General features: G+C 44.8%; 1 protein-coding gene across 2 annotated transcripts in view; it reads right to left on the bottom strand.

Annotated features, from left to right (window-relative positions):
* LOC110506592 (RNA-binding Raly-like protein) overlaps positions 1 to 25,264 on the bottom strand; it is a 75,650-nt gene that overhangs the window by 35,497 nt on the left and 14,889 nt on the right. For both annotated transcript variants that reach the window (XM_036963611.2, XM_036963610.2), the window contains exon 2: positions 12,467 to 12,542. In XM_036963611.2, the coding sequence (XP_036819506.1) occupies positions 12,467 to 12,542 (76 nt within the window). The remainder of the gene's footprint in view (positions 1 to 12,466; positions 12,543 to 25,264) is intronic.

Genomic DNA, 25,264 nt, shown 5'->3' with positions numbered 1-25,264 from the left:
CTCAGTCTCCGGACATGAACCCCATTGAAAACCTGGTGGTTTGAACTGGCAGTCCATAAGAGCAAAGGATATGAAGGGTGTGGAAAGATTCTGTATGGAGGAATGGTCTAAGATCCCTCCCAATGTGTTCTCCAATCTCATACAACAGTATCGTTATCCCCGCAAGGTAAGGTATTGAAAGGTATTGGAACAGGGGTGCCAATAATTTTGACCCGTATTTTTTTGAGGAAAAAAACGTATTACTTGTTAGACAAAATCTCTTCCTCTGAGCAATTGTATCAGAATAAAATATGATTTGTGAGATATCAATGTAACAAATGCTTTTTACAGAGGTAAAATATTAAGAGAACGGGGGATTAGAAAAAGAAAACAGGAGATGAGGAAGAGAGGAGGACATAAGAGAAGAAAAGAGAGAAACAATGAAATCAAAAAGGAGAGAAGAAGAGGTAACAAGAGGCCCAAATGACTCCCTCCATAGTGTGTATCAAAGCAGTAGTGTGGTCCAGTGTATGACAGTATATTTTAGAGAGAGAGAACGAATGCTGGGCAACAACAGCTCTGGCATGTTTAAACAACAGATTAGCATTAATCTGCCTTTCAAATCAGCCCAGGTTACAGGTGTTTACTGTGATTACCAACCAAACGCTATTATTATAATTACTCACTTAGGCTCCTGGCAGAGAGAGAGAGAGAGAGAGAGAGAGAGAGAGAGAGAGAGAGAGAGAGAGAGAGAGAGAGAGAGAGAGAGAGAGAGAGACAGAGGGGGAGAGAGAGGAAGATAAAGAGAAAGAGAGAGAGAGAGGGGGATATATGCATACCATCCTGCCTTTTCCTGGTGGAAACACCTGCAGGTAATCAGATTAAATGATAGATTGAACGAATCTCTTTGTGAAACAGGAGAGAACGACAGGAGGCTGCAAACAAGAGGGTGCTTTACTCTAAACACTTGCAAACAAAGGAAGTACATCTTAAGGCATGTGTGTGTGTGTGTGTGTGTGTGTGTGTGTGTGTGTGTGTGTGTGTGTGTGTGTGTGTGTGTGTGTGTGTGTGTTTGTATCAGAGACATTCCTCTTTTGGTTTTTCACAGACTAGATTCATCTTTCTGTAGGCGGAGGGCCGTTTGGTGTGGGATGGGCCAGTATAGACTGCATGGCTAGAGACCATCTGGACATCTGCAGACAGAACTCACAACATCCTCGGGCTAACTTTGAGCTAAATTTCATCTAACTTTGAGCTAAATTTCATCTAACTTGGAGCTAAATTTCATCTAACTTAGAGATTAATTTCATCTAACTTTGGCAAAGAATCCAATATTTTTTGCTCATTGCCACAGAAGAGGGACAGTTAAATCTAGAGAGAGAATGAGGAACCAGTTATAGTCTCTTTGTTGACGTCTTTATTCAAAGAAGGAGAGCTTTTTGGCCACTCAGAGCTTCAGTACCCTCTTCCACTGAGAGAGAAAGTGGAATGATTACTGTATTTGACAATGATAAAGCCCCAGATTCATCTCACTAAAACACCCCCTATGTCTGGAAGAGGAGCACAGTCTACAACATCTCTGACTGCTTGTCTGTCCTAAATAATGTACCTAAGATGGCATCCTAAAGGTCTTTGTTCCCGAGAGACCCCCCCCCCCCCCCCCCCCCCCCCCGCCGCCACCCACCCCTCTCTCCAAACCACCACTTTCTCAGTCCAAAACCATCATACATTCAACTGACTTATAATAATCAGGTATAGTATGACCCCTCTGTAACCATGGTGACGCATGACCCTCATAATTTTCAGCAAAGATTATGAGTGTGTGTGTGTGTGTGAGCCTCCTCTCCAGTCCCAGTCACAGCTTTGTCCCTTTATGGTCTGTCTGAGCCCAGGAACAAGGGGCAGAACAGTAATTGGACATTTCAAAGATGAACAGCATTCATTAGGATGGTTAGTGTTAATTAGGAGCATTAGAAAGTAGTAAGGTGACGAGTGACAGTGGGGGCGGCAGTGGAGGGTGTGTGTGTGTGTCCTTCCCCCCCACCACATCTCTGTCTCTAGCAGAGGATACTGTTCAGGGAGAGCAGGATGTTCTCTGTTAGAGATACCTTAAAATGTCACTGTAAAAGTAAAAACGCTAAATTGAAAGGTTGTCAGAAACTGCCGTCTGTAATTAATCCAACTAGCCTTTTTAATATGGCATACCCAGACAAAGGAGAGTTTAGCTTTTTCATGTCACTCTAAATTGTTCTCAAATGATCTAGCAACCCTAGTCTATGACCATGTCCAAATCTGTCACAGTGAACTACAAGTCAAAAATATGAAAGCACTACTTGAAAAGTGAAAAACTCTTCCTAACTTGACTTACTAACCACTCACAGAATGAAAACTGTGAACTGCTGAGGGTGAGAGCCCATCTGTGAACCCCTCTACACAGGACACATCCTATTTAAGACAGAAACCAGCCCGGCTCCTTCCGTTCCTGACGCTTTAAGAAGGACAGTAAAGCATTAGCTCAACACTAGAGGAGAAAAAGGGGGGAAAACATCTAGGGCAAATAATAAGCTGTCAATCAGAGCAACCTCAGGAGAGCTGTCAGGGGTTTAGCTGTGATTGACAGGTGTGACATTTGCTGAGTCGACCCCACACTGCAGTCTGAGATCCTCACAGGAGGAGACATCCACCTGGGCCAAGAGCTCCCCAAAACTTATTGACACTCTCTCTCTCTAATTTAGTTTCAGGGGCTTTATTGGCCTGGGAAACATATGTTTACATTTCCTAAGCAAGTGAAATACATAATAAACAAAAGTGAAATAAACAATAAAAAATGCACAGTAAACATTACACAGTTCCAAAAGAATAATGACATGCTATGTCTATATACAGTGTTGTAGCGATGTGCAAATAGTTAAAGTACAAAAAGGAAAATAAATAAATATAAATATGGGTTGTATTTACAATGATGTTTGTTCTTCACTGGTTGCTCTTTTCTTGTGGCAACAGGTCACACATCTTGCTGCGGTGACGGCACACTGTGGTATTTCACCTAATAGATATGGGAGTTTATCAATGCTTTATTTGTTTTCAAAGTCTTTGTGGGTCTGTGTAATCTGAGGGAAATATGTGTCTCTAATATGGTCATAGATTTGACAGGAGGTTAGGAAGTGCAGCTCAGATTCCACCTCATTTTGTGGGCAGTGAGCACATAACCTGTCTTCTCTTGAGAGCCAGGTCTGCCTTTGGCGGCCTTTCTCAGTAGCAAGGTTATGCTCACTGAGTCTGTACATAGTCAAAGGTTTCCTTAATTTTGGGTCAGTCACAGTGGTCAGGTATTCTGCCAAATAGCATTTTAGTTTGCTCAGTTTTTTTTTGCTAATTCTTTCCAATGTGTCAAGAATTTAACGTCTCTTTTCTGGATTTTGATAATTAGCTGGTATCGGCCTAATTCTGCTCTGCATGCATTATTTGGTGTTTTACGCTGTACACAGAGGATATTTTTGCAGAATTCTGGTGAGCGGACCACAGATTTCACAACGATAAAGGGCACTGGGTTCTATAACTGATTCAAGTATTTTTTGCCAGATCCTAATTGTTATGTCAAATTCTATGTTCCTTTGACGGCATAGGAGGCCCTTTTGCCTTGTCTCTCAGGTTGTTCACAGCTTTGTTGAAGTTACCTGTGGTGCGGATGTTTGTGTGTTCTAGGGCAATTGGTGTCTAGATGGAATTTGTATGTGGTCCTGGGAACTAAACCTTTTTTGGAACACCATTATTTTGGTCTTACTGAGATTTACTGTCAGGGCCCAGGTCTGACAGAATCTGTGCAGAAGATCTAGGTGCTGTTGTAGGCCCTCCTTGGTTGGAGACAGAAGCACCAGATCATCAGCAAACAGCAGACATTTGACTTCAGATTCAAGTAGGTTGAGGCTGGGTGCAGCAGACTGTTCTAGTGCCCACGCCAATTCGTTGATAGGGTGGGGCTTAAGCTGCATCTGTCTGTCTGTCTGTCTGTCTGTCTGTCTGTCTGTCTGTCTGTCTGTCTGTCTGTCTGTCTGTCTGTCTGTCTGTCTGTCTGTCTTATACACATACACTTTCGCACAGCACAGCACAGAACACACACACACGCACACACACACACACACACACACACACACACACACACACACACACACACACACACACACACACACACACACACACACACACACACACACACACACACACACACACACACACACACACACACACACACACACACACACACACACACACACCACACACCACAAGCCTGTCCTAGAACTAAGAGAAAAAGCAGTCCTAGAGCTAAGAGAAACCCACTGAATGCCAAAACGTCCTAAAACACCTTCACTGAGAAGTCTGACTAAAAAGCAACAGAGAGAAGGGGTGGGTGGGTTTAAAGACAGAGCTGCTGTGAATACAGAGGAGCAAGGAGGCCTGCTGCTATCAGAGCCAGATAACAAATAACAGCCATTAACAGAGAGCTGCACAGTGTCTCAGGGCTAATGCAGCAGAACTAAAGGCACAGATATGGCCCACCCCTACTGCAGCTCTTCCTTTGTATATGGAAATGTACTGTGAAGAAATATAAGTGTATGAGTGTGTGTGTTTGGGGTTTTGCGGGGGGTACAAGTGGTATACAGATAGTGTGCATAGTGTGTGTGTTATCTGAAGGACATCTATGTGTTCATTGGTAGGCACCTCAGGTCTGTAAGTGGGAATAAATGGAGTGTGAAGCAGGAGAGCGGGGGGGGGGGGGGGGGGGGGGGGGGCTTTGAGAAGACAGAGTGTGTGTGTGTCCTTTGTGGTGGCCAAAGATCACCTGGGGTCAAACCTAATTTTCCTGCAGAATTAATTACCAGATGCACACACAATTACCAGACGTGTGTGTGTGTGTGTGTGTGTGTGTGTGTGTGCCTGCCTGTAGGGTTAGATTTTTACCTGGTGTCAGTACTGTAGTCCTGGCATCTCTGATGGGGTCACTGGCACCACACAACAACACACACACATACATTCACCCCCATTACCCCACAGTGCTGACTGGGAGCTTTTACAGGACAGGCAGCTCAAACGCTGACACACTCAAACTCCCTCTGTCTCACTCTCTCCCTCCTTCTATTGCCCTTTTACTCAATTCCTCCATCACTCTCTCCCTCACTGGATTGAACTGGACATTATTTTCAGTGTGTTATCGTTTCTGATCATGCACTCTTAAAAAGCATGTCAGCTCCACTCTGGTGACCTAAGCACATCTGACAACAAAGACAAAACAAGCTCTAGCTCCTCCTCTAGCTCCTCCTCTAGCTCCTCCTCTAGCTCCTCCAGCCTCCTCTGGTGCTGTTGCCACAGTGTTCAAACAGGAGCAGAAGTAGTCTCCTGAAGCTGTTATAACCCAGGAAGGTTAGACTGTGTCATTTCTCTCCTTTTCTTGTCCTTGACATAACGATGAATGAGAGATGTATGAACGTATTCATCTTCAGGCTTTTATGTGCAATGCCTTCCCTTGATATTCCATGTTATACTACAATAGAAGCACCCCGGGTCTCTCACAGAGCAACACTAAGGCCCGCAGGTCTCAAATCACACCTGTCTGACTCATCATAAATCCATATGTAGCGCTCTTGCTAACTTGTCAGGAAGTCATCTTTGGTTGGGTACAGATGACAGGGTTGTGTATGTGCCTGTTGGTTTGTGGAGTTGGAAAGGGAGTGTGCGTGAGAGAGATTCTGTGTCTGTTTCACGTGGGTATGTGCGTTTTGGGGTGTGTGTTTGTGTTTGTATTTGGGGCCAAGATATACATCTGTATGTATGGAGAAACATTTAGCAACGTGTATCATGTGTGTGTGCGCTCGCGTTGACTTAAGTGTGTGTGTGTGTGCATGCAGTGTAGTGTGTGTGTGTGTAGCAGGGAGCTGGTTGGGTCCCCTTGCCGCCCTGGGGCTTCAGAGCCCATTTCCCATTGTGCAGTGTGATAAGTTTCTCTGTCAGATCCTCCCAGCACCACTATATTTCTGATAAGCTCCGCTGACAGTTTTCCAGACCTCTGGCACAGAGATCAATTTGAGATTGATTCGGAATGCCCTGCTGGGCCGAGCTGGGAGATCAATTTGAGATGGATTGTTCACGCCAGGGGGCAAACGGCACACACCTCTCTCTCTCCCTCTCCCTTACTTGCTTTCTTTACCTCCCGTCACACTCCCCCCTTTCTCCTCATCCCTCTCTCCCTCCCTTCTGATCTATCTTTTTCTCATCCTCTATCACTCTCCCCATTTCCTACATTGCTCTTTTCTCTCTCTCTCTCTCTCTCTCGCTCTCTCTCTCTCTCTCTCTCTCTCTCCTCTCCCTCTTCCGGGGTGTGTATGTGTGTCAGGCAGACTGAGGAGCAGTAGGGGTAGGAATGACTCCATTAGCTCAGGGCCAGCTCCTGTGGAGTGATAAGCCTCAGGCCACCACAGATAACTCATCTGGCTTGGTAATGTACACACACACAGACCACAGAGAATACGAATGGATACCCCCCTGGCCTCACAAACACACGCACAAGGAAACACACACACATAGCTTAGGCCAGTTCCATTCTCTCCAGCCAAGTGACCATGGTCAGCCAACCTCCTACCTAGCCTGTCACCCCAACTGCATTCTGAACTTATCTTAAGTCATCAGGCCCAGGACAGACCCATCTCCATCCCTTTATCCCTCCATCCCTTCACCCCATATCCACTCCTCCATCCTTTCCACCAATACATCCCATCCATCTCTGCATCCTACCACCCCACCATGCATTCACCCTATCCATTCCTCTACTTCCCTCTCTCTGCCTCTACTCTCTGGCCCAGTGGCCAGTGTTATTACCATATGGAAACCTCCTTCCTCTATCTCTAACTAGACCCTGACCTTATCTCTATCTAGACCCTGACCTTATCTCTAACTAGACCTTGACCTTATCTCTAACTAAACCCTGACCTTATCTCTAACTTTACCCTGACCTTATCTCTAACTAGACCCTGACCTTATTTCTATCTAGACCCTGACCTTATCTCTATCTAGACCCTGACCTTATCTCTAACTTTACCCTGACCTTATCTCTAACTAGACCCTGACCTTATCTCTAACTAGACCCTGACCTTATCTCTAACTAGACCCTGACCTTATCTCTAACTAGACCCTGACCGTATCTCTAACTAGACCCTGACCTTATCTCTAACTAGACCCTGACCTTATCTCTATCTAGACCCTGACCTTATCTCTATCTACATCCTGACCTTATCTCTATCTACATCCTGACCTTATCTCTATCTAGACCCTGACCGTATCTCTAACTAGACCCTGACCTTATCTCTAACTAGACCCTGACCTTATCTCTAACTAGACCGTGACCTTATCTCTAACTAGACCCTGACCTTATCTCTATCTAGACCCAGACCTTATCTCTAACTAGACCCTGACCTTGTCTCTAACTAGACCCTGACCTTATCTCTAACTTTTCCCTGACCTTATCTCTAACTAGACCCTGACCTTATCTCTAACTAGACCCTGACCTTATCTCTAACTAGACCCTGACCTTATCTCTAACTAGACCCTGACCTTATCTCTAACTAGACCCTGACCTTATCTCTATCTAGACCCTGACCTTATCTCTAACTTGACCCTGACCTTATCTCTATCTAGACCCTGACCTTATCTCTAACTAGACCCTGACCTTATCAATAACTAGACCCTGACCTTATCTCTAACTAGACCCTGACCTTATCTCTATCTAGACCCTGACCTTATCTCTAACTAGACCCTGACCTTATCAATAACTAGACCCTGACCTTATCTCTAACTAGACCCTGACCTTATCTCTAACTAGACACTAACCTTATCTCTAACTAGACCCTCTATCCGACCTTATCTCCATACCACCTCTGGAACCCACAAAACTGACTGGGACTGTTACTGTAGACAACACTGACCTTTACCCTCAGTCTAAGGATGTGGAACATTACATATCTATGGAACAGAGGAGGAGGAAGACGAGTGTCCGATCACTGTAGTGTACAATGTTTGGGCCACCTGATATGGTTCACTTGTCTGATCTCAGAGAGCCCTCATTTACCTATTAACCTGACCCTGTTAGCAGTCAGGACCATAAATAATCTAGACAAACACAGGGAGAGAAGTGAGACAACAAATCCCAGAGATGAACCTTACACCCCTGGCTTGTGGACCACCAGGGAATGGGGCTGATGTCATGAGCCGTAGCCCAGTGCGTGTGCCCTTGGCTGGGTTGTCCATGCAGCCAGAGTCCCTGCAGGGAAATGGAGCCTCCACACCTGGGTGCCTCTATAAGAGCCTGTCACCACTCTATTAATCAGACTGTAACCTGGACACCAGGCCTGGGCTGAACAGTAACAGGACCCAGCGCTATGTGACACCTCATTACACTAAAGGTTTTATTCTCTCTCATCCCGGGAGTGACCACCCTCACCTCCCTAATATCACACTAGATATTATATATTATATTATACCCACCACATGCCTACCCTCCTCTGCCCCTCTACTTCCCTTTTTTGCCAAGAGTGGCCACCCTCATCCCCAAATAACACACTCGCTAATCCCCCATGGCACCTTCCTACCCCATGCCCCCTCCCTGCCCTCCCAGAGAGCTCTGGCCCTAACAAGCCAGTCTAATAGGGCAGTGTAGTATTTTAGTGGGCCATCGTCCCCAGCAGCTGCCCCTATGCCCTCCTTGCGCCCACCCCCCTGACCCCCTTCCCCTTTCCGAGCCTGTGAAAGATGGGTCTGATCTATTATTATCCCCCCCCCCCCTCCCCCCATCCAAAGGCCAGCCCCCGCAGTAATGAACACAGATGATGCCACAGTAGAGGAATGGAACGCATAGAGGGAGAGCAGAGTGGAAATGTATAGGACCAGATGCCTAGCACACACTGCCCTGTGTTCAGTCAGACCCTTCTCTCCTGCCTCATCTCATTCTCCCCACTGAGGGAAAATGGAGCAGACAGTAATGGCCGGTGTAATTCCAGGGTCCAAGCTGGACCTTCATATTTACAAGTGAATGTTTACATGGCCACAGAACAGTGCTGATGAGTGTTGAGGGTTTAGAGTTGCAGTGACTCCCTCAGATGAAAAGGCAGGGAATTATTACTGTAAATGTCCATGTTAAAACGTATAGCATATACAATAATTACACAATAACAAATGTGATTGTAATACAAATTGATTCTACATGTCTTTGCTTTCACAAACACATGAGAAGCTATAGTTTGGAGCATTTGTGGTTCCTAAAGACGTTACAAATGTATTGGAAACAAGTTATCAAGTCATGTTACATGCCATGGAACATGTTAGAATTGCAAATGGAAAATGTTCAATTTGTGAATTTCCAGTAGGGAGAGGTAATAAGCAACATTTGTGGCTCTATGCCAAAAACAAGGACGCATTTGGAGTGTAGTTAGTCTTCACTCCCCTGGGCAGTTGTTTCATCCTAGTGATTCAGGGCTCTGAACTACAGAGATGTCTTATTATACTGCCCACATTCCTCAACCTTTATAAACTTACTAACTAAATCATCTGCTGTTCCATAAAAGCACAATTAGAGAGAAGAGCTGTTTGCTCATACGATAATTTACTGCTTACATGCTCCCTGCGCTGCCTCAAACTTCCAGCTCTGTGTGCCATGGGAATGTGTGTGCATGTGTGTGTGTATGTGTGTGTGTGTGTGTGTGTGTGTGTGTGTGTGTGTGTGTGTGTGTGTGTGTGTGTGTGTGTGTGTGTGTGTGTGTGTGTGCAAGCGTATGTGTGTAGAGAGAGAGACTGTTGGCCTTTCATAGCACCTGAGTCTCTGTGTACAGGACAAACAGTACAGTGATCTTTTGTAGCAGTGCACTGGTGCGAACGGGCAATGGCAGCTGTATCTCTGCCTCAAACAGTGTGAAACTGTGCCCCCATCCCTCATCCCACAGCTGGGCCACGCAGAGCCACATAGCCCCTGTCACCGCCTGCAGTCCTGGAGGAAACAAACGATGACAAAACCCATCCACTGTCAGGGTCATTCAAGAGCACTGTCTTCAGTGAGACAGATGAGAGAGAGCGAGGGAGAGCAAGAGAGAGTGAGACAGAGAGCCATTGCTTTGCCAATACAGCCCTTGAATTTAATTAAAAGAGAGAGATGGAGAGAGAGAGAGAGAGAGAGAGAGAGAGAGAGAGAGAGAGAGAGAGAGAGAGAGGGAAAGAGAGAGAGAGAGAGAGAGAGAGAGAGAGAGAGAGAGAAAGAGAGAGGCTATAATATGATGTGATGTGTGTGACCAGGTGTGTTGCTAGGTGTTTGATGTCCATTATATTTGAAGTGTCCCACTGGACTACATGTATGAGCTGTGTCATGGTGGGAATGCTGCCTGCCTGAATGTCAGGTGTCTCTCTGCTATCTTACTCTCTTCTACATTCCATCACTGAAGTGTGCCTTTGCTGTGTTCAAAGCCATGTCTATGTCTGTTATCCCAGGTGTGTTACATGTCTTGTCCAAATCAATGGAGACCACTCTGTTGGAGAGAGGTGAGGGTGACATGTGTAGGGGGGAGGGGACTGGGGTAGTGTGGGAGGGGGTGGGCATGGGAAGAAAAGGGGCTCCTTTGGTATGAGAGGACAGCGGGTTGAGGGTTAGGGTTGAATCCAGGATGTGGACATGAAGCTAGGGTTAGGGTTTTGGTTGAGGGTTAAGGTTGCACGGGGAGTTGGACAAGAAGCTACGGTTACGGTTAGAGTTGTGGTTGAGGCTAGGGTTGAACTGGGATGTGGACTTGAATCTAGTGTTAGGGGTTAGGGGACAGGGCTGGTCAGACAGAGAGGGTGTGGTAGAGAGCAGAAAGAGGGAGGTGTGATGCAGATTAAAGGCACCTGAAGGGCAGGGTGTGGGCGGAACATTCCTGCTATAACCACAAACGATACACCAGGGTGATTTCCATCCTTGGGGGGATCCCTGGAGCTCCCTGGGATGGACAGGGAATACTGGCATCACCATAGTATCCACACAGTTTTAAAAAGAGAAAACAGAACATCCTGCTTCATTTCACTCTATTGTGAAGGGTGGCAATATACAGTATTTGACCATGACTGTATACTATTGCTGTCCTGATATGACATATATTCCTCCAGCTATCTCAGCACAGTAACTCTAGTGTAGCTGCAGCGCTGCCTATCCAATGGCTAACAGTTAACCATAATCAGATCCAATCACATGCATGCACTTTATCAACAGATTGATTAAAACATTGACTAAGACAGCCCAGATAGAACATACAGTATGTAAGGGATAACCAATGAGGGGCTATGCGTTCTATGGAAAATAGTGAATGACGTGGAAGGTGTGCTCCACAACATGTTAGCGGAGTGGAACTGACCTTCCACAGAGTTGCATGCTTTTCCAGAGAACTCGTAGCCCCTCTTTGATTATCTCTTTTATACCATGACTATAATTTAACACATTTGCTGCTAAAAATGTGTTCATTTGCAGGTAGAAATGTGTTCAATCTCCACTGCAGTAGGTAGCAAGTTTACTAGATAGCTACAGTAGTTGCCTTGGTAACCAAACAAACAGACTTGCTAGTTTATCTAACTAAGCTTTTGTGGAAAATTTGATCCAAAGATTAAGGTAGAGTCTATTTAATTGTATAATAGAAAAATCTTCAATCAAGCAGCTGCATGGGAGATCTATCCCTGATTCCACAGGGAACAACTCAAAGAATAAATGGCTACATGTCTCTTAATAGGAGGTCATAATACAATCATACTGTTTACGCAACAGATCTTTTCTAAGAGCAACAGTTCCAGAACACAATGGCCTTGTGTTAGGGTGTCGACATAACAGGAGTCTACGCAAGGCATAACATCACAGTTCAAAACAGAAAATGTTCCTTGAGAAGTTACAACAGCTCACCCCAAATTCTGCTACAATTAAACCATCAGTCCTAGCTTGCTATTAGGAAAATCGAAATCAACAATGCCAATATTGTTTTCAAAGCGACTTTTGCTTTCAAACATAGAACATGTAAGAATGAACTAAAGCCATTTAATTCTACCGTGCAAATATACCGTGCCTTATAGGGAAATAATGCACGCTCTAAAATATCCTTCAGCCAATCAGAAACGAGTGGTATAAATGATTATATAGGAAAACAGATATTGCATTGGCAAATATGTGTGTGTGTGTATGTGTGTGTCTGTGTGTGTGTGTGTGTGTGTGTGTGTGTGTGTTTCTCTGGTTTATCCCCATTTTTCAACAGGGGCAAACACACCCAGCAGCAACCTTAATGCTTTACCCACAACCAATCACCAGCTGGGATATTTACCACAGCAACAGGGGTGCTGCTGTAGGGAACACATAACAGAGAGAAGAGTGTGTGTGTGTGTGTGACATGCAGGTTGGCAGTCTAAAGTGATGTGAAAGTGTATAAACTGATATGAGACTCACCCGTATGGATTGCTGCTGGGTCTCTTGCTGCTGGTCCTGGAACGGCTGGACTTCAGCTCTCCACTCATGCTAATGTCTGTAAAGAACAACACAACCATAGTCAGGTGTGAAAAGGCATGGCACAGCATGGCATAACTCGCTCCAGCACTACGAATACCAGGCTGTTTCTGCTTTAACCAACCATATCTTCTCTGTTTTTACTCTAGCAATTGACTTTGTTGTTGTCTTCATGTGGCATGAAAACGACAGTGGTTGGCAGAAACAGACTGGCACCCATGCCGTCTATCTACACACTGACACTAACTGTGTCTCTGTTGGCACCAACTTAGCATCAGAAACAAACATGTCTGTACATCAAGAGACTCTTGTCACAGCACATTAGCTCACTGGCGTTGAGACACATGGCACTGGTCATTCCGACTTGCACACATATTTGCACACACACACACACACACACACACACACACACACACACACACACACACACACACACACACAAACAAATACACACTCACACAAACACACCATCCCCGTGGCTCAATTATACAGGAGCCATCTTGATTATTGCACATGCCAGAGCAGTTCTCCCTCTATGGCGTGTGAGAGGGGATGGTGGTTCAGAGAAGAGGGAAGAGAAGAGAGGCCATTCTAATATGGACAGATGGGAGAGGGGACTAAAGCGTGACTGAGCCGGCTGCAGAGAGAGAGAGATGTGATGGGGGAGTGTGCGTCTTTGTGGTTGTGGTGGGCTTGTATTATTATCATTGTGGATACTGGAAAACCCCAAAAGTACCCACAAGGATGGTAAAACAAGGAAAATTCCCAGGTCCCCATGAGGACAAAGGCTATTTTAGATTTAGGGTTAGGATTACAATTAGGGTTAGAATCATGGTTAGGGGTTAGGTTTATGGTTAGTAGTTAGGGTTAGGTTTGGGGTAAGGTTTAGGGTTAGGATTTTAAATGAAAATACATTTTAGGTCCCCACAAGGATAGTGAAACATATGGTGTGTGTGTGTGTGTGTGTGTGTGTGTGTGTGTGTGTGTGTGTGTGTGTGTGTGTGTGTGTGTGTGTGTGCATTTGTGTAGGTTTGCCCTCCCCTTTTTATATCCTGACCAAGCCGGGCTCTCCCTGGTGGGGTTGGCAGGGTGGGTCAGGCTGGCAAAGTGGCAGTACTCTGGAGCTCAGGCCCAGGGCCGGCCTCGCCTCCCACAGTGACAGCATGTCTGATAAACGGAGCTGTGTTGCCTAATTGCCCTCCGTCTGTCACAGGGAAATGTATGGGCTCTCAGTCTGCAGAATTTTGACAACGCACCCCGCTGTCCACTGCCTCCTGTCCACATCCAGTGGCACACATTGGTCAACAACCACCTACAGACAGATACAGTATGCACAAACAAGTAAAGTATACACACTGCTGGTAGGAATATGCCTTGGTGAATTACATTTCTAACTATTTCATGTCTTCTGAAGAGACATTTAGAAGAGCATTTGAAACCACCCCCCAAGCCCACAGCTATACCCTATCAAAACGAAGTCAGAAGAAGCCATTAGTAGCATTGAGATGCATCACTATAACATTAACCCCACAGGCTTCAGTAGTGACTACAACAAGGCTGGGGAATAGTGTACTTCATGTTTTGTTTACTGAGCTAATCGATTACATGATAAAGCCTTTACAGACAGACAGACAGACAGACAGACAGACAGACAGACAGGCAGACAGACAGACAGGCAGGCAGACAGACAGACAGGCAGACAGGCAGACAGGCAGGCAGACAGACAGACAGACAGACAGACAGACAGACAGACAGACAGACAGGCAGACAGACAGGCAGGCAGGCAGACAGACAGACAGACAGACAGACAGACAGACAGACAGACAGACAGGCAGACAGACAGACAGACAGACAGACAGACAGACAGACAGGCAGACAGACAGGCAGGCAGGCAGGCAGACAGGCAGACAGACAGACAGACAGGCAGACAGACAGACAGACAGACAGACAGACAGACAGACAGACAGACAGACAGACAGACAGACAGACAGACAGACAGACAGACAGAGCCCACGCAACCTGCTCTACAGGGGACCAGCCTCAGGAGAGAGGGATGGCAATTCGATTTTCCTACTGCCTTCTCCATTGGAACACAAAGCAGGATGCCTCTCAACGCTAAAAAATACAACTACAAAGCTTTCAATGTCTGCAGGGGACAGAACATGATTAGTGTACCAACAATTTTGACTTTGCTGTTGATGTGTTCTTTTGTTTGGCTGTTTGAGATACTTTTCGACTCGTAAGCAACCTGACCAGTGGTGAGTGGGTGGTTTGAAGTACAGTAGACCAACATGGAGCCTAGAGGAAACCTATCACTCTCATGAACCTGGTTGTATAAGTGCAAATAACCAGCAGTATGTTGCTACATTTTCATTCAATTTCACATCTTGCAACTCTCACTGTCTCATCTCGCCATAACTCTGCACTACAGAAAACTCCTGTATAGTTTTTGATCATTTCAATGTTCTCATTTTGAGTGGGCAAGACTGCTCCCAAGCCACATGGTTCCGTATAGTTAAACCTAGAATAGTCAAAATGGGGAAGAAGAGGAGAAGATCTTCATGTCTCTGAGATGGGGGCGATGAGACAGGCTCTGAGCTGGGTGAATGAGACAGGCTCTGAGCTGGGTGAATGAGACAGGCTCTGAGCTGGGTGAATGAGACAGGCTCTGAGCTGGGGGAATGAGACAGGCTCTGAGCTGGGGGAATGAGACAGGCTCTGAGCTGGGGGAATGAGACAGGCTCTGAGCCGGTGAATGAGACAGGCTCTGAGCTGGGGGAATGAGACAGGCTCTGAGCTGGGGGAATGAGACAGGCTCTGAGCTGGGGGAATGAGACAGGCTCTGAGCTGGGGGAATGAGACAGGCTCTGAGCTGGGTGAATGAGACAGGCTCTGAGCCGGGTGAATGAGACAGGCTCTGAGCTGGGGGAATGAGACAGGCTCTGAGCTGGGGGAATGAGACAGGCTCTGAGATGGGGGAATGAGACAGGATCTGAGCTGGGGGAATGAGACAGGCTCTGAGCTGGGAGAATGAGACAGGCTCTGAGATGGGGGAATGAGACAGGCTCTGAGCTGGGGGGATGAGACAGGCTCTGAGCTGGGGGGATGAGACAGGCTCTGAGCTGGGTGAATGAGACAGGCTCTGAGCTGGGGGAATGAGACAGGCTCTGAGCTGGGGGAATGAGACAGGTTCTGAGCTGGGGGGATGAGACAGGCTCTGAGCTGGGGGGATGAGACAGGCTCTGAGCTGGGTGAATGAGACAGGCTCTGAGCTGGGTGAATGAGACAGGCTCTGAGCTGGGGGAATGAGACAGGCTCTGAGCTGGGGGGATGAGACAGGCTCTGAGCTGGGGGAATGAGACAGGCTCTGAGCTGGGGGAATGAGACAGGCTCTGAGCTGGGGGGATGAGACAGGCTCTGAGCTGGGGGAACGAGACAGGCTCTGAGCTGGGGGAACGAGACAGGCTCTGAGCTGGGGGAATGAGACAGGCTCTGAGCTGGGGGAATGAGACAAGCTCTGAGCTGGGGGAATGAGACAGGCTCTGAGCTGGGGGAACGAGACAGGCTCTGAGCTGGGGGAACGAGACAGGCTCTGAGCTGGGTGAATGAGACAGGCTCTGAGCTGGGGGAATGAGACAGGCTCTGAGCTGGGGGAACGAGACAGGCTCTGAGCTGGGGGAACGAGACAGGCTCTGAGCTGGGGGAACGAGACAGGCTCTGAACTGGGGGAACGAGACAGGCTCTGAGCTGGGGGAACGAGACAGGCTCTGAGCTGGGGGAACGAGACAGGCTCTGAGCTGGGGGAATGAGACAGGCTCTGAGCTGGGGGAATGAGACAGGCTCTGAGCTGGGGGAACGAGACAGGCTCTGAGCTGGGGGAACGAGACAGGCTCTGAGCTGGGGGAACGAGACAGGCTCTGAACTGGATGAATACACGCATAACTGTAAGTCTCTTTGGATAAAAGTGTCTGCTAAAATGGCATATATTATTATATTCCCAGCTCCTGAACCATTAACATATTACCAAACCATATTCCCCGGCCCTGAGCAATCTACAGACAACCAAACCATCTTACCCACTCCTCAGCCATCTCAAAAATACCAAAAAGGCTGTGCTTACACAGGCAGCCCAGTTCTGATATTTTTGGGGGTTGGTCTTTTGACCAATCACATCAGATCTTCTCATATCAGATCTTTTTCAGAACTGATCTGATTAGTCCAGAGAGCAATTAGGGGGGGGGGGGGGGGGTCTGAATTGAGATACCTGTGTAAATGCAGAAAAAGTCTTCCCCACTCCTGAGCCATATACAGCAGACCACACTGCATGCGCCTCCCTCCGAGCGAGACCAACTGTCACTCATCAGGAGCTGCCAATCAGTGGGAGCACTATCTGGGCGCGTTCTGCTGCCAAGTCGGTAAATTGCATCAACAAATGATGAATTCCTGCCAGTTCACGCTGGGTTAAACAGAAGTGTTACAGTTGTCCACAAAAAAAAGGCTTCAAATTCAAATTGAACAAATAAATGTTTGGGGGAGTGTTGTGCTAATAATCGGCATCTACACGGGAGGTGTGAATTGCAGACAATTACCACGTGCCATGTGCTCAGATAGAAGCCGTAGCTATTAGCCTAAACAAACAAAACCATGTTTTAAAGTGGCACTCCAGTCAGCTTTTCACCTCATTTATCACCTGATTTACAAACAGTAGCGGTGCCTGGGTAAAATAACTAGGGAAGCCACGCCCCCCCATAACCTGTTAATTCATATGCCTTGCGACTGTGATATATAGGCCTAAAGGCCGAGACAATAAGAAGACACAGAGGCAGAATAAATTCAACCACACCTTTGTTTTTTTTCACAAAACCGGAGAGCAACCTCTGTCCAGTGAAGTCCACAAAGCATGTACAGTAACAGACAGTTACATGATGTACAGCATGGTCAAGCAAGTTAATATTTCCCACATTTTCGGACCACTAAATAACTATTGATTTAGAACCACAGAGAGTTACTGCAAGCCGCAAGGAAAACAGAAGCTGCCTCCCCTATTCCTGCACCATTTCAACTTCAACATTTCAACATCATCAAATCACCTACAGTATGCTTAGCCTAATACAGTGACAACAAAAAGATACCAAAAATAATTTTGTCCAATCAACATAAGCTAAATATGATGTGGCTGTCCATGGTTCTGATTTCTGTGCATGTGTGTTTGTGTGCATGAGCATCCGTGCAAGTAGAGAAACATGTTGACTCACCCTACTTGTAGAGAAACGCCAATGCCATCCTCCTCTCTTTCATGTTGAAGAAACGGTCTATGACTGTCATACAGTACAGTCGTGGCCAAAGGTTTTGAGAATGACACAAATATTAATTTTCACAAAGTTTGCTGCTTCAGTGTCTTCAGATATTTTTGTCAGATGTTACTATGGAATACTGAAGTATAATTACAAGCATTTCATAAGTGTCAAAGGCTTTTATTGACAATTACATGAAGTTGATGCAAAGAGTCAATATTTGCAGTGTTGACCCTTCTTTTTCAAGACCTCTGCAATCCGCCCTGGCATCCTGTCAATTAACTTCTGGAACACACCTGACTGATGGCAGCCCATTCTTGCATAATCAATGCTTGGAGTTTGTCAGAATTTGTGGGTTTGTGTTTGTCCACCCGCCTCTTGAGGCGTGTTCACATGTTCTCAATGGGATTAAGGTCTGGGGAGTTTCCTGGCCATGGACCCAAAATATTGATGTTTTGTACCCCGAGCCACTTAGTTATCACTTTTGCCTTATGGCAAGGTGCTCCATCATGCTGGAAAAGGCATTGTTCATCACCAAACTGTTCCTGGATGGTTGGGAGAAGTTGCTCTTGGAGGATGTGTTGGTACCATTCTTTATTCATGGCTGTGTTCTTAGGCAAAATTGTGAGTGAGTCCACTCCCTTGGATGAGAAGCAACCCCACACATGAATGGTCTCAGGATGCTTTACTGTTGGCATGACACAGGACTGATGGTAGCGCTCACCTTGTCTTCTCTGGACAAGCTTTTTTCCGGATGCCCCAAACAATCGGAAAGGGGATTCATCAGAGAAAATGACTTTGCCCCAGTCCTCAGCAGTCCAATCCCTGTACCCTTTTCAGAATATCAGTCGGTCCCTGATGTTTTTCCTTGAGAGAAGTGGCTTCTTTGCTGCCCTTCTTGACACCAGGCCATCCTCCAAAAGTCTTCGCCTCACTGTGCGTGCAGATACACTCACACCTGCCTGCTGCCATTCCTGAGCAAGCTCTGTACTGGTGGTGCCCCGATCCCGCAGCTGAATCAATTTTAGGAGACGGTCCTGGCGGTTGCTGGACTTTCTTGGGTGCTTGAAGTTCTTGATGATCCGATAAATGGTTGATTTAGGTGCAATCTTACTGCCAGCAATATCCTTGCATGTGAATCCCTTTTTGTGCAAAGCAATGATGACGGCACGTGTTTCCTTGCAGGCAACCTTGGTTGACAGAGGAAGAACAATGATTCCAAGCACCACCCTCCTTTGGAAGCTTCCAGTCTGTTATTTGAACTCAATCAGCATGACAGAGGGATCTCCAGCCTTGTCCTCGTCAACACTCACACCTGTGTTAACAAGAAAATCACTGACATGATGTCAGCTGTTCCTTTTGTGGCAGGGCTTAAATCCAGTGGAAATATTTTTTTGAGATTCAGTTAATTTGCATGACAAAGAGTGACTTTGCAATTAATTGCAATTCATCCGATCACTCTTCATAACATTCTGGAGTATATGCAAATTGCCATCATACAAACTGAGGCAGCAGACTTTGTGAAAATTAATATTTGTGTCTGTTAAGGGATTTTTTTTTTTAATCAATAATGACTAATTATGTATACATTTCAATCAGGACTGACTAATAAGAATACTATTATGTTACTGTATATATGTATGAATTTTATTTTAATCCTAGTACTGAATATAATGTGTGTAAATATAATCAAGAATTAGAACAATGACTGTCTGTTCCTTGGTAGAAATGAATTAACTATATCGGCAGACTGGCTAGAATGCTTATCTACACAGGCAGGCCTTGGCTAGGTCGTAAATTATCTAAATTAGGATAGACGATGTGGGAAGGGTTGAGAACTATACAGACTTTGTACCAGTGTCAAGAAGAGACGGGTCAGTTCGAAAACTAATGACGTCATTTTCAGTTTATAACCTGTGGTAAACTGTATCATGTTCAGTACTCTCGAGAATAAACACTGCTGGTTGATTTTGAGACTGGTCTCTGTCCATTTTATGCAAATAAGAGTCTTACAAATTCTTAGGAATTGACAGAGTGTTTAATTTTAATTGGGTATTAAAACATAGAGGAATTTAATTCCTCAAAACTTTTGGCCACGACTGTACATGCTTTTATTTTTTGTTGTCCTAGGCTACCTGGCTAAAATGCTTGCTCACTAGCCTAACTTCCTTTCATGGGCAACTTTAGCTAGTTAACATTAACCTTCTACAACTAGCTACATGTTGAACTTCCATTCTCTCAGGCCAGGGGCACAACAATGTATGAATTAATGGTTGAATCAGAATCACCATTATAATCATTGGCCAGTATGGAGAATTAATGAAAACCACAAGTCCATATCCCTATCTCCATCCAAGGCTAATTTAGGAAAGAGACAAATTTAGCTAGCTGGATAGCTAGCCACTGGAAGATTAAAAAAACACAACAATTTTCTGTCAATTACTTTCAATGGGATTTGATAGGAGGGAAGCCAGCTGGCTTCCCTTGATACTTTTTTGGTGTGCCAGAACCATTCACAGTTGAGCTCACTCAGTATAGCTCAATGCGGTTTCGCAAATTTTGTATACTATTTTTGTCAAGGGGGGCCAGACGCTCGCTGGCTTCCCTTGCCTTCAATGCTACGGAAGGCAACAATGTCATACTTTTTTGGACCAGACAGCATCAGATAGATGGCCTACACATATAGAGACATAGGCGCGCTTTCTCCTGTGATGTACGTTCAGCCTCTTGCGAATTGAAGGAAAATTATGAAACACAGAGAGACGAAAGATCTATCTTTTTTTCTTGATGCATTTTTTTTTAGGGGAAGCCTGGCTTCCCTTGGCATCCATTAATACGCACCACTGTTTACAAAACAAAAGGCACATCTCAATAGGTGGTCCAGGTAAGTCATGACATTGCAGTGGTGGGGTGGGGCATTCCTCTTTTGTCTCTACTGCTCCTCAAGCAAGGGGTAGGCCGATGACATCACGGGTTCCCATCAGAACAACTCATTGAATGCCCTACTCCTTGAAGTTTACAGTTGTGTCTAAAAAGCACAATTTTACTCAAAAAATTATGTTTTACCCTTTAGTGTCTGCACTTTACAGTACAGTGCCTTGCGAAAGTATTCGGCCCCCTTGAACTTTGCGACCTTTTGCCACATTTCAGGCTTCAAACATAAAGATATAAAACTGTATTTTTTTGTGAAGAATCAACAACAAGTGGGACACAATCATGAAGTGGAACGACATTTATTGGATATTTCAAACTTTTTTAACATATCAAAAACTGAAAAATTGGGCGTGCAAAATTATTCAGCCCCCTTAAGTTAATACTTTGTAGCGCCACCTTTTGCTGCGATTACAGCTGTAAGTCGCTTGGGGTATGTCTCTATCAGTTTTGCACATCGAGAGACTGACATTTTTTCCCATTCCTCCTTGCAAAACAGCTCGAGCTCAGTGAGGTTGGATGGAGAGCATTTGTGAACAGCAGTTTTCAGTTCTTTCCACAGATTCTCGATTGGATTCAGGTCTGGACTTTGACTTGGCCATTCTAACACCTGGATATGTTTATTTTTGAACCATTCCATTGTAGATTTTGCTTTATGTTTTGGATCATTCTCTTGTTGGAAGACAAATCTCCGTCCCAGTCTCAGGTCTTTTGCAGACTCCATCAGGTTTTCTTCCAGAATGGTCCTGTATTTGGCTCCATCCATCTTCCCATGAATTTTAACCATCTTCCCTGTCCCTGCAGAAAGAAAAGCAGGCCCAAACCATGATGCTGCCACCACCATGTTTGACAGTGGGGATAGTGTGTTCAGTGTGATGAGCTGTGTTGCTTTTACGCCAAACATAACGTTTTGCATTGTTGCCAAAAAGTTAAATTTTGGTTTCATCTGACCAGAGCACCTTCTTCCACATGTTTGGTGTGTCTCCCAGGTGGCTTGTGGCAAACTTTAAACAACACTTTTTATGGATATCTTTAAGAAATGGCTTTCTTCTTGCCACTCTTCCATAAAGGCCAGATTTGTGCAATATACGACTGATTGTTGTCCTATGGACAGAGTCTCCCACCTCAGCTGTAGATCTCTGCAGTTCATCCAGAGTGATCATGGGCCTCTTGGCTGCATCTCTGATCAGTCTTCTCCTTGTATGAGCTGAAAGTTTAGAGGGACGGCCAGGTCTTGGTAGATTTGCAGTGGTCTGATACTCCTTCCATTTCAATATTATCGCTTGCACAGTGCTCCTTGGGATGTTTAAAGCTTGGGAAATCTTTTTGTATCCAAATCCGGCTTTAAACTTCTTCACAACAGTATCTCGGACCTGCCTGGTGTGTTCCTTGTTCTTCATGATGCTCTCTGCGCTTTTAACGGACCTCTGAGAATATCACAGTGCAGGTGCATTCATACGGAGACTTGATTACACACAGGTGGATTGTATTTATCATCATTAGTCATTTAGGTCAACATTGGATCATTCAGAGATCCTCACTGAACTTCTGGAGAGAGTTTGCTGCACTGAAAGTAAAAGGGCTGAATAATTTTGCACACCCAATTTTTCAGTTTTTGATTTGTTAAAAAAGTTTGAAATATCCAATAAATGTCGTTCCACTTCATGATTGTGTCCCACTTGTTGTTGATTCTTCACAAAAAAATACAGTTTTATATCTTTATGTTTGAAGCCTGAAATGTGGCAAAAGGTCGCAAAGTTCAAGGGGGCCGAATACTTTCGCAAGGCACTGTATTTATACTAGGGACATCACTTTAACAGTAAACGTTCCTACATTTCTGGAGGATGTCTTTAAAATGTATGTGCATCCAGGTGTACTTATGTGGGTGAGTCAACTTATTTGAATGATATTATTTCCCTTTCCTGCTGTCAAATGACCAAATCGCCCTCTAGCGGCTTCATGGGTGGAATATTATTCATATTTTTCATAAATCCATAATTAATATGGTGTTTCTATATCAAAAAGTTTTGTTATATTTCAGTCTTCTGTGATGCATATAAAGTCTAATATTGGGATGCATCTCAAAATGTAATACACTTCAACTGTATATCTGACATGGTACAGGTGTGTTATTTTGTTTAAGACCATAACCATCTGTGTGAGGTGTATACTTTTGTTTCAAAGTAGATTTGCCAAGAAACACTGTGAGCCTGATTTAGCCCACTGCAGTTTAACAAAGTGTGCTCCATTAGAAGTATAAATATTTTTTTACATAAAACTTTATTACATAAAACAAAATATTTAATCATTTTAAAACTACAGGAAATAGATTGACTGCTATGTTAAACAACTGCAGTCATGGCTGCTTTGGTTGTCAACAGCCTTGTGGCTGTTGTAATATTTTGACTGTAGAAAAACCATGTCTCTTAAAATACGTCCTCCAGTGATTTATTTTACTTTTCCTGTTGAAGATAAAAGTTGCCCCTGATCGCCTTCTCACTTCCGTCTCTGCATTTAGCTATTCAGATATTCTGTATCTTTATTGATTTTGTAAGAACAGAAATTGCAATGTTTTCAGCTGATGGCAACCTACAATGGTGTTATGCAAAGTGTGCTTGTCAAACATGATGTGAGTATTTTTGCCTTCCATAAACAATGCTACGATGAGAACATGTACTATATATAAATGGCTTGTAACAGAGTCAAATGCAATATGACAATACAACTCAATTGGTTTCAAGGAACAACAACAATGACAGGGAGAGATGAAAGGAAACGAAAGCAATACAATGCAATTAGCTTTCCCACTGTGATCTCAATCCAAACACATTCCAGGATGCCTCTCAACACTAAAAACATCTAAAACACTACCACAAAGCTTTTAATGTCTGCTGGGGATAGAACAGGACTAGAGTGACAAGAGTGACCATTTTTGACACGTATGTGTTCTGTTGTTGTTGTCTAAATGGCAGGCTTCCAGAGGAGGCATTAGCACTATGGGGGTGGAAGAGCATTTTGTGTTGAGGGGTCTGTGAACAGAGGACCCACCTGCACAGAGGACATACACAGATTGAGAGTCTATTAAGGGAAAACATGGGAGGATGCTAACAGACTCAAAGGGACTCAAAGTGGTCACATACACATACATGGATGAGGCTATAGGACCGTCACCACAGTGCAGCCAGTGCACACACGAGTTGGCCAGGCACCTTGAGCAGATTAGTCAACCCAGAGTCAGGATGTGGGATGGACACACAAACACGTGTAGAGTTGCAAAATTACGGTTAATTTCCCAAAATTCTGTGGTTTTGCAGAAATTCCAGGTTGAAAGATTCTTGAAATCAGGAGAGAATAAGCAGAAATTCCGGAAACCTCCAACCATGATTTAAAAAAAAAAACCGGTGAATTTTTGCAAAGTTCCTAGGATTTTTCAAGCCTACACAGATTCGTGCTTTATAACATGAACACAGGTCTACAGTAAAAAACAAACAGTCATCGACAAGATGTTCTATGCATATTTTTCTATTTAATTCCTTATGGAATTTCTGATTAGAGTACAACAGCAGGGGTAGGAATTAACTATTGTAAGAAACACTAACTCCACTTTTTCAACCCCACTATTGATGTAACATGGAAAACACACAAATTCCAATTCAGTTCCTAATCTGACAAAATGAACAATGCATTGACCTCGATTCTGATTATCCCTTGTTCATGAGTTTATCTCCACAATCTCTGTGTTGAAGTCTGTGAACAGATGACAGAGGCCAGAAAGGGTGGAGGACTCGGTATAGAATCCCATCAACCACGAAACCAGTAAACTGAAACAGAGATGCGTCATCAAACAAGCGGCTGCAGCCAGTGACTGTCTGTCAGTGTGACCAAAACCAAGGTCACATGAAATGAGTTGTAATCATAACCACAGGATTATAAATCTATAATCCCTACTGCCGTGTTCTGACTGACTGTTGGCTCCTGCCTCTCCCACCGACCTCTACTCTGCCTCACCACCAGCTATGGTAAATGTTCATATCTAAAGCCAGTTTAATCACATTACCTGGAAGAGAGGAGGATATGCATAAGCAAAAACATCCTACTTGGAATTAGGCTTTGTTTTTTATTAGTATTTTACTCAGGCAAATACTGTGACCTCTTAAACCCGGATTCAAGCCCCCGATGTGGAAAATATGATGTAACGAGAGCAATGAGCTGTGGAGTGGAGTGGAGTGACATTTTGGCAGTTTTGTGCGCTCCAGGAACAGATGAATTGTGGGGGATCCTGCACAGCGTGGAGCCCTGTGTGTTTTTGGCAAGTGGCACCGCCTATCACACACACAAGGCTGGCATTCTGCAGTGGCAGAGTGGATCGTTTGTCAAACGGGACTGTTAAAGCACAGCCCACCTGCCTGTTCACATCATGCTGACACACAATGCAACGTCTCTACCATCGTGCTGTTCTCAGATCTGACTTCCTGGATCACTCCCATCTGCTTTCTCTGACAGGAGTCCTGGTCCA

This window comes from Oncorhynchus mykiss, chromosome 26, assembly GCF_057628025.1.
Source record: "Oncorhynchus mykiss isolate SJ-2025 chromosome 26, ASM5762802v1, whole genome shotgun sequence".
In the NCBI taxonomy this organism is placed as follows: Eukaryota; Metazoa; Chordata; class Actinopteri; order Salmoniformes; family Salmonidae; genus Oncorhynchus; species Oncorhynchus mykiss.
This window is presented reverse-complemented; position numbering and strand designations above follow the sequence as displayed.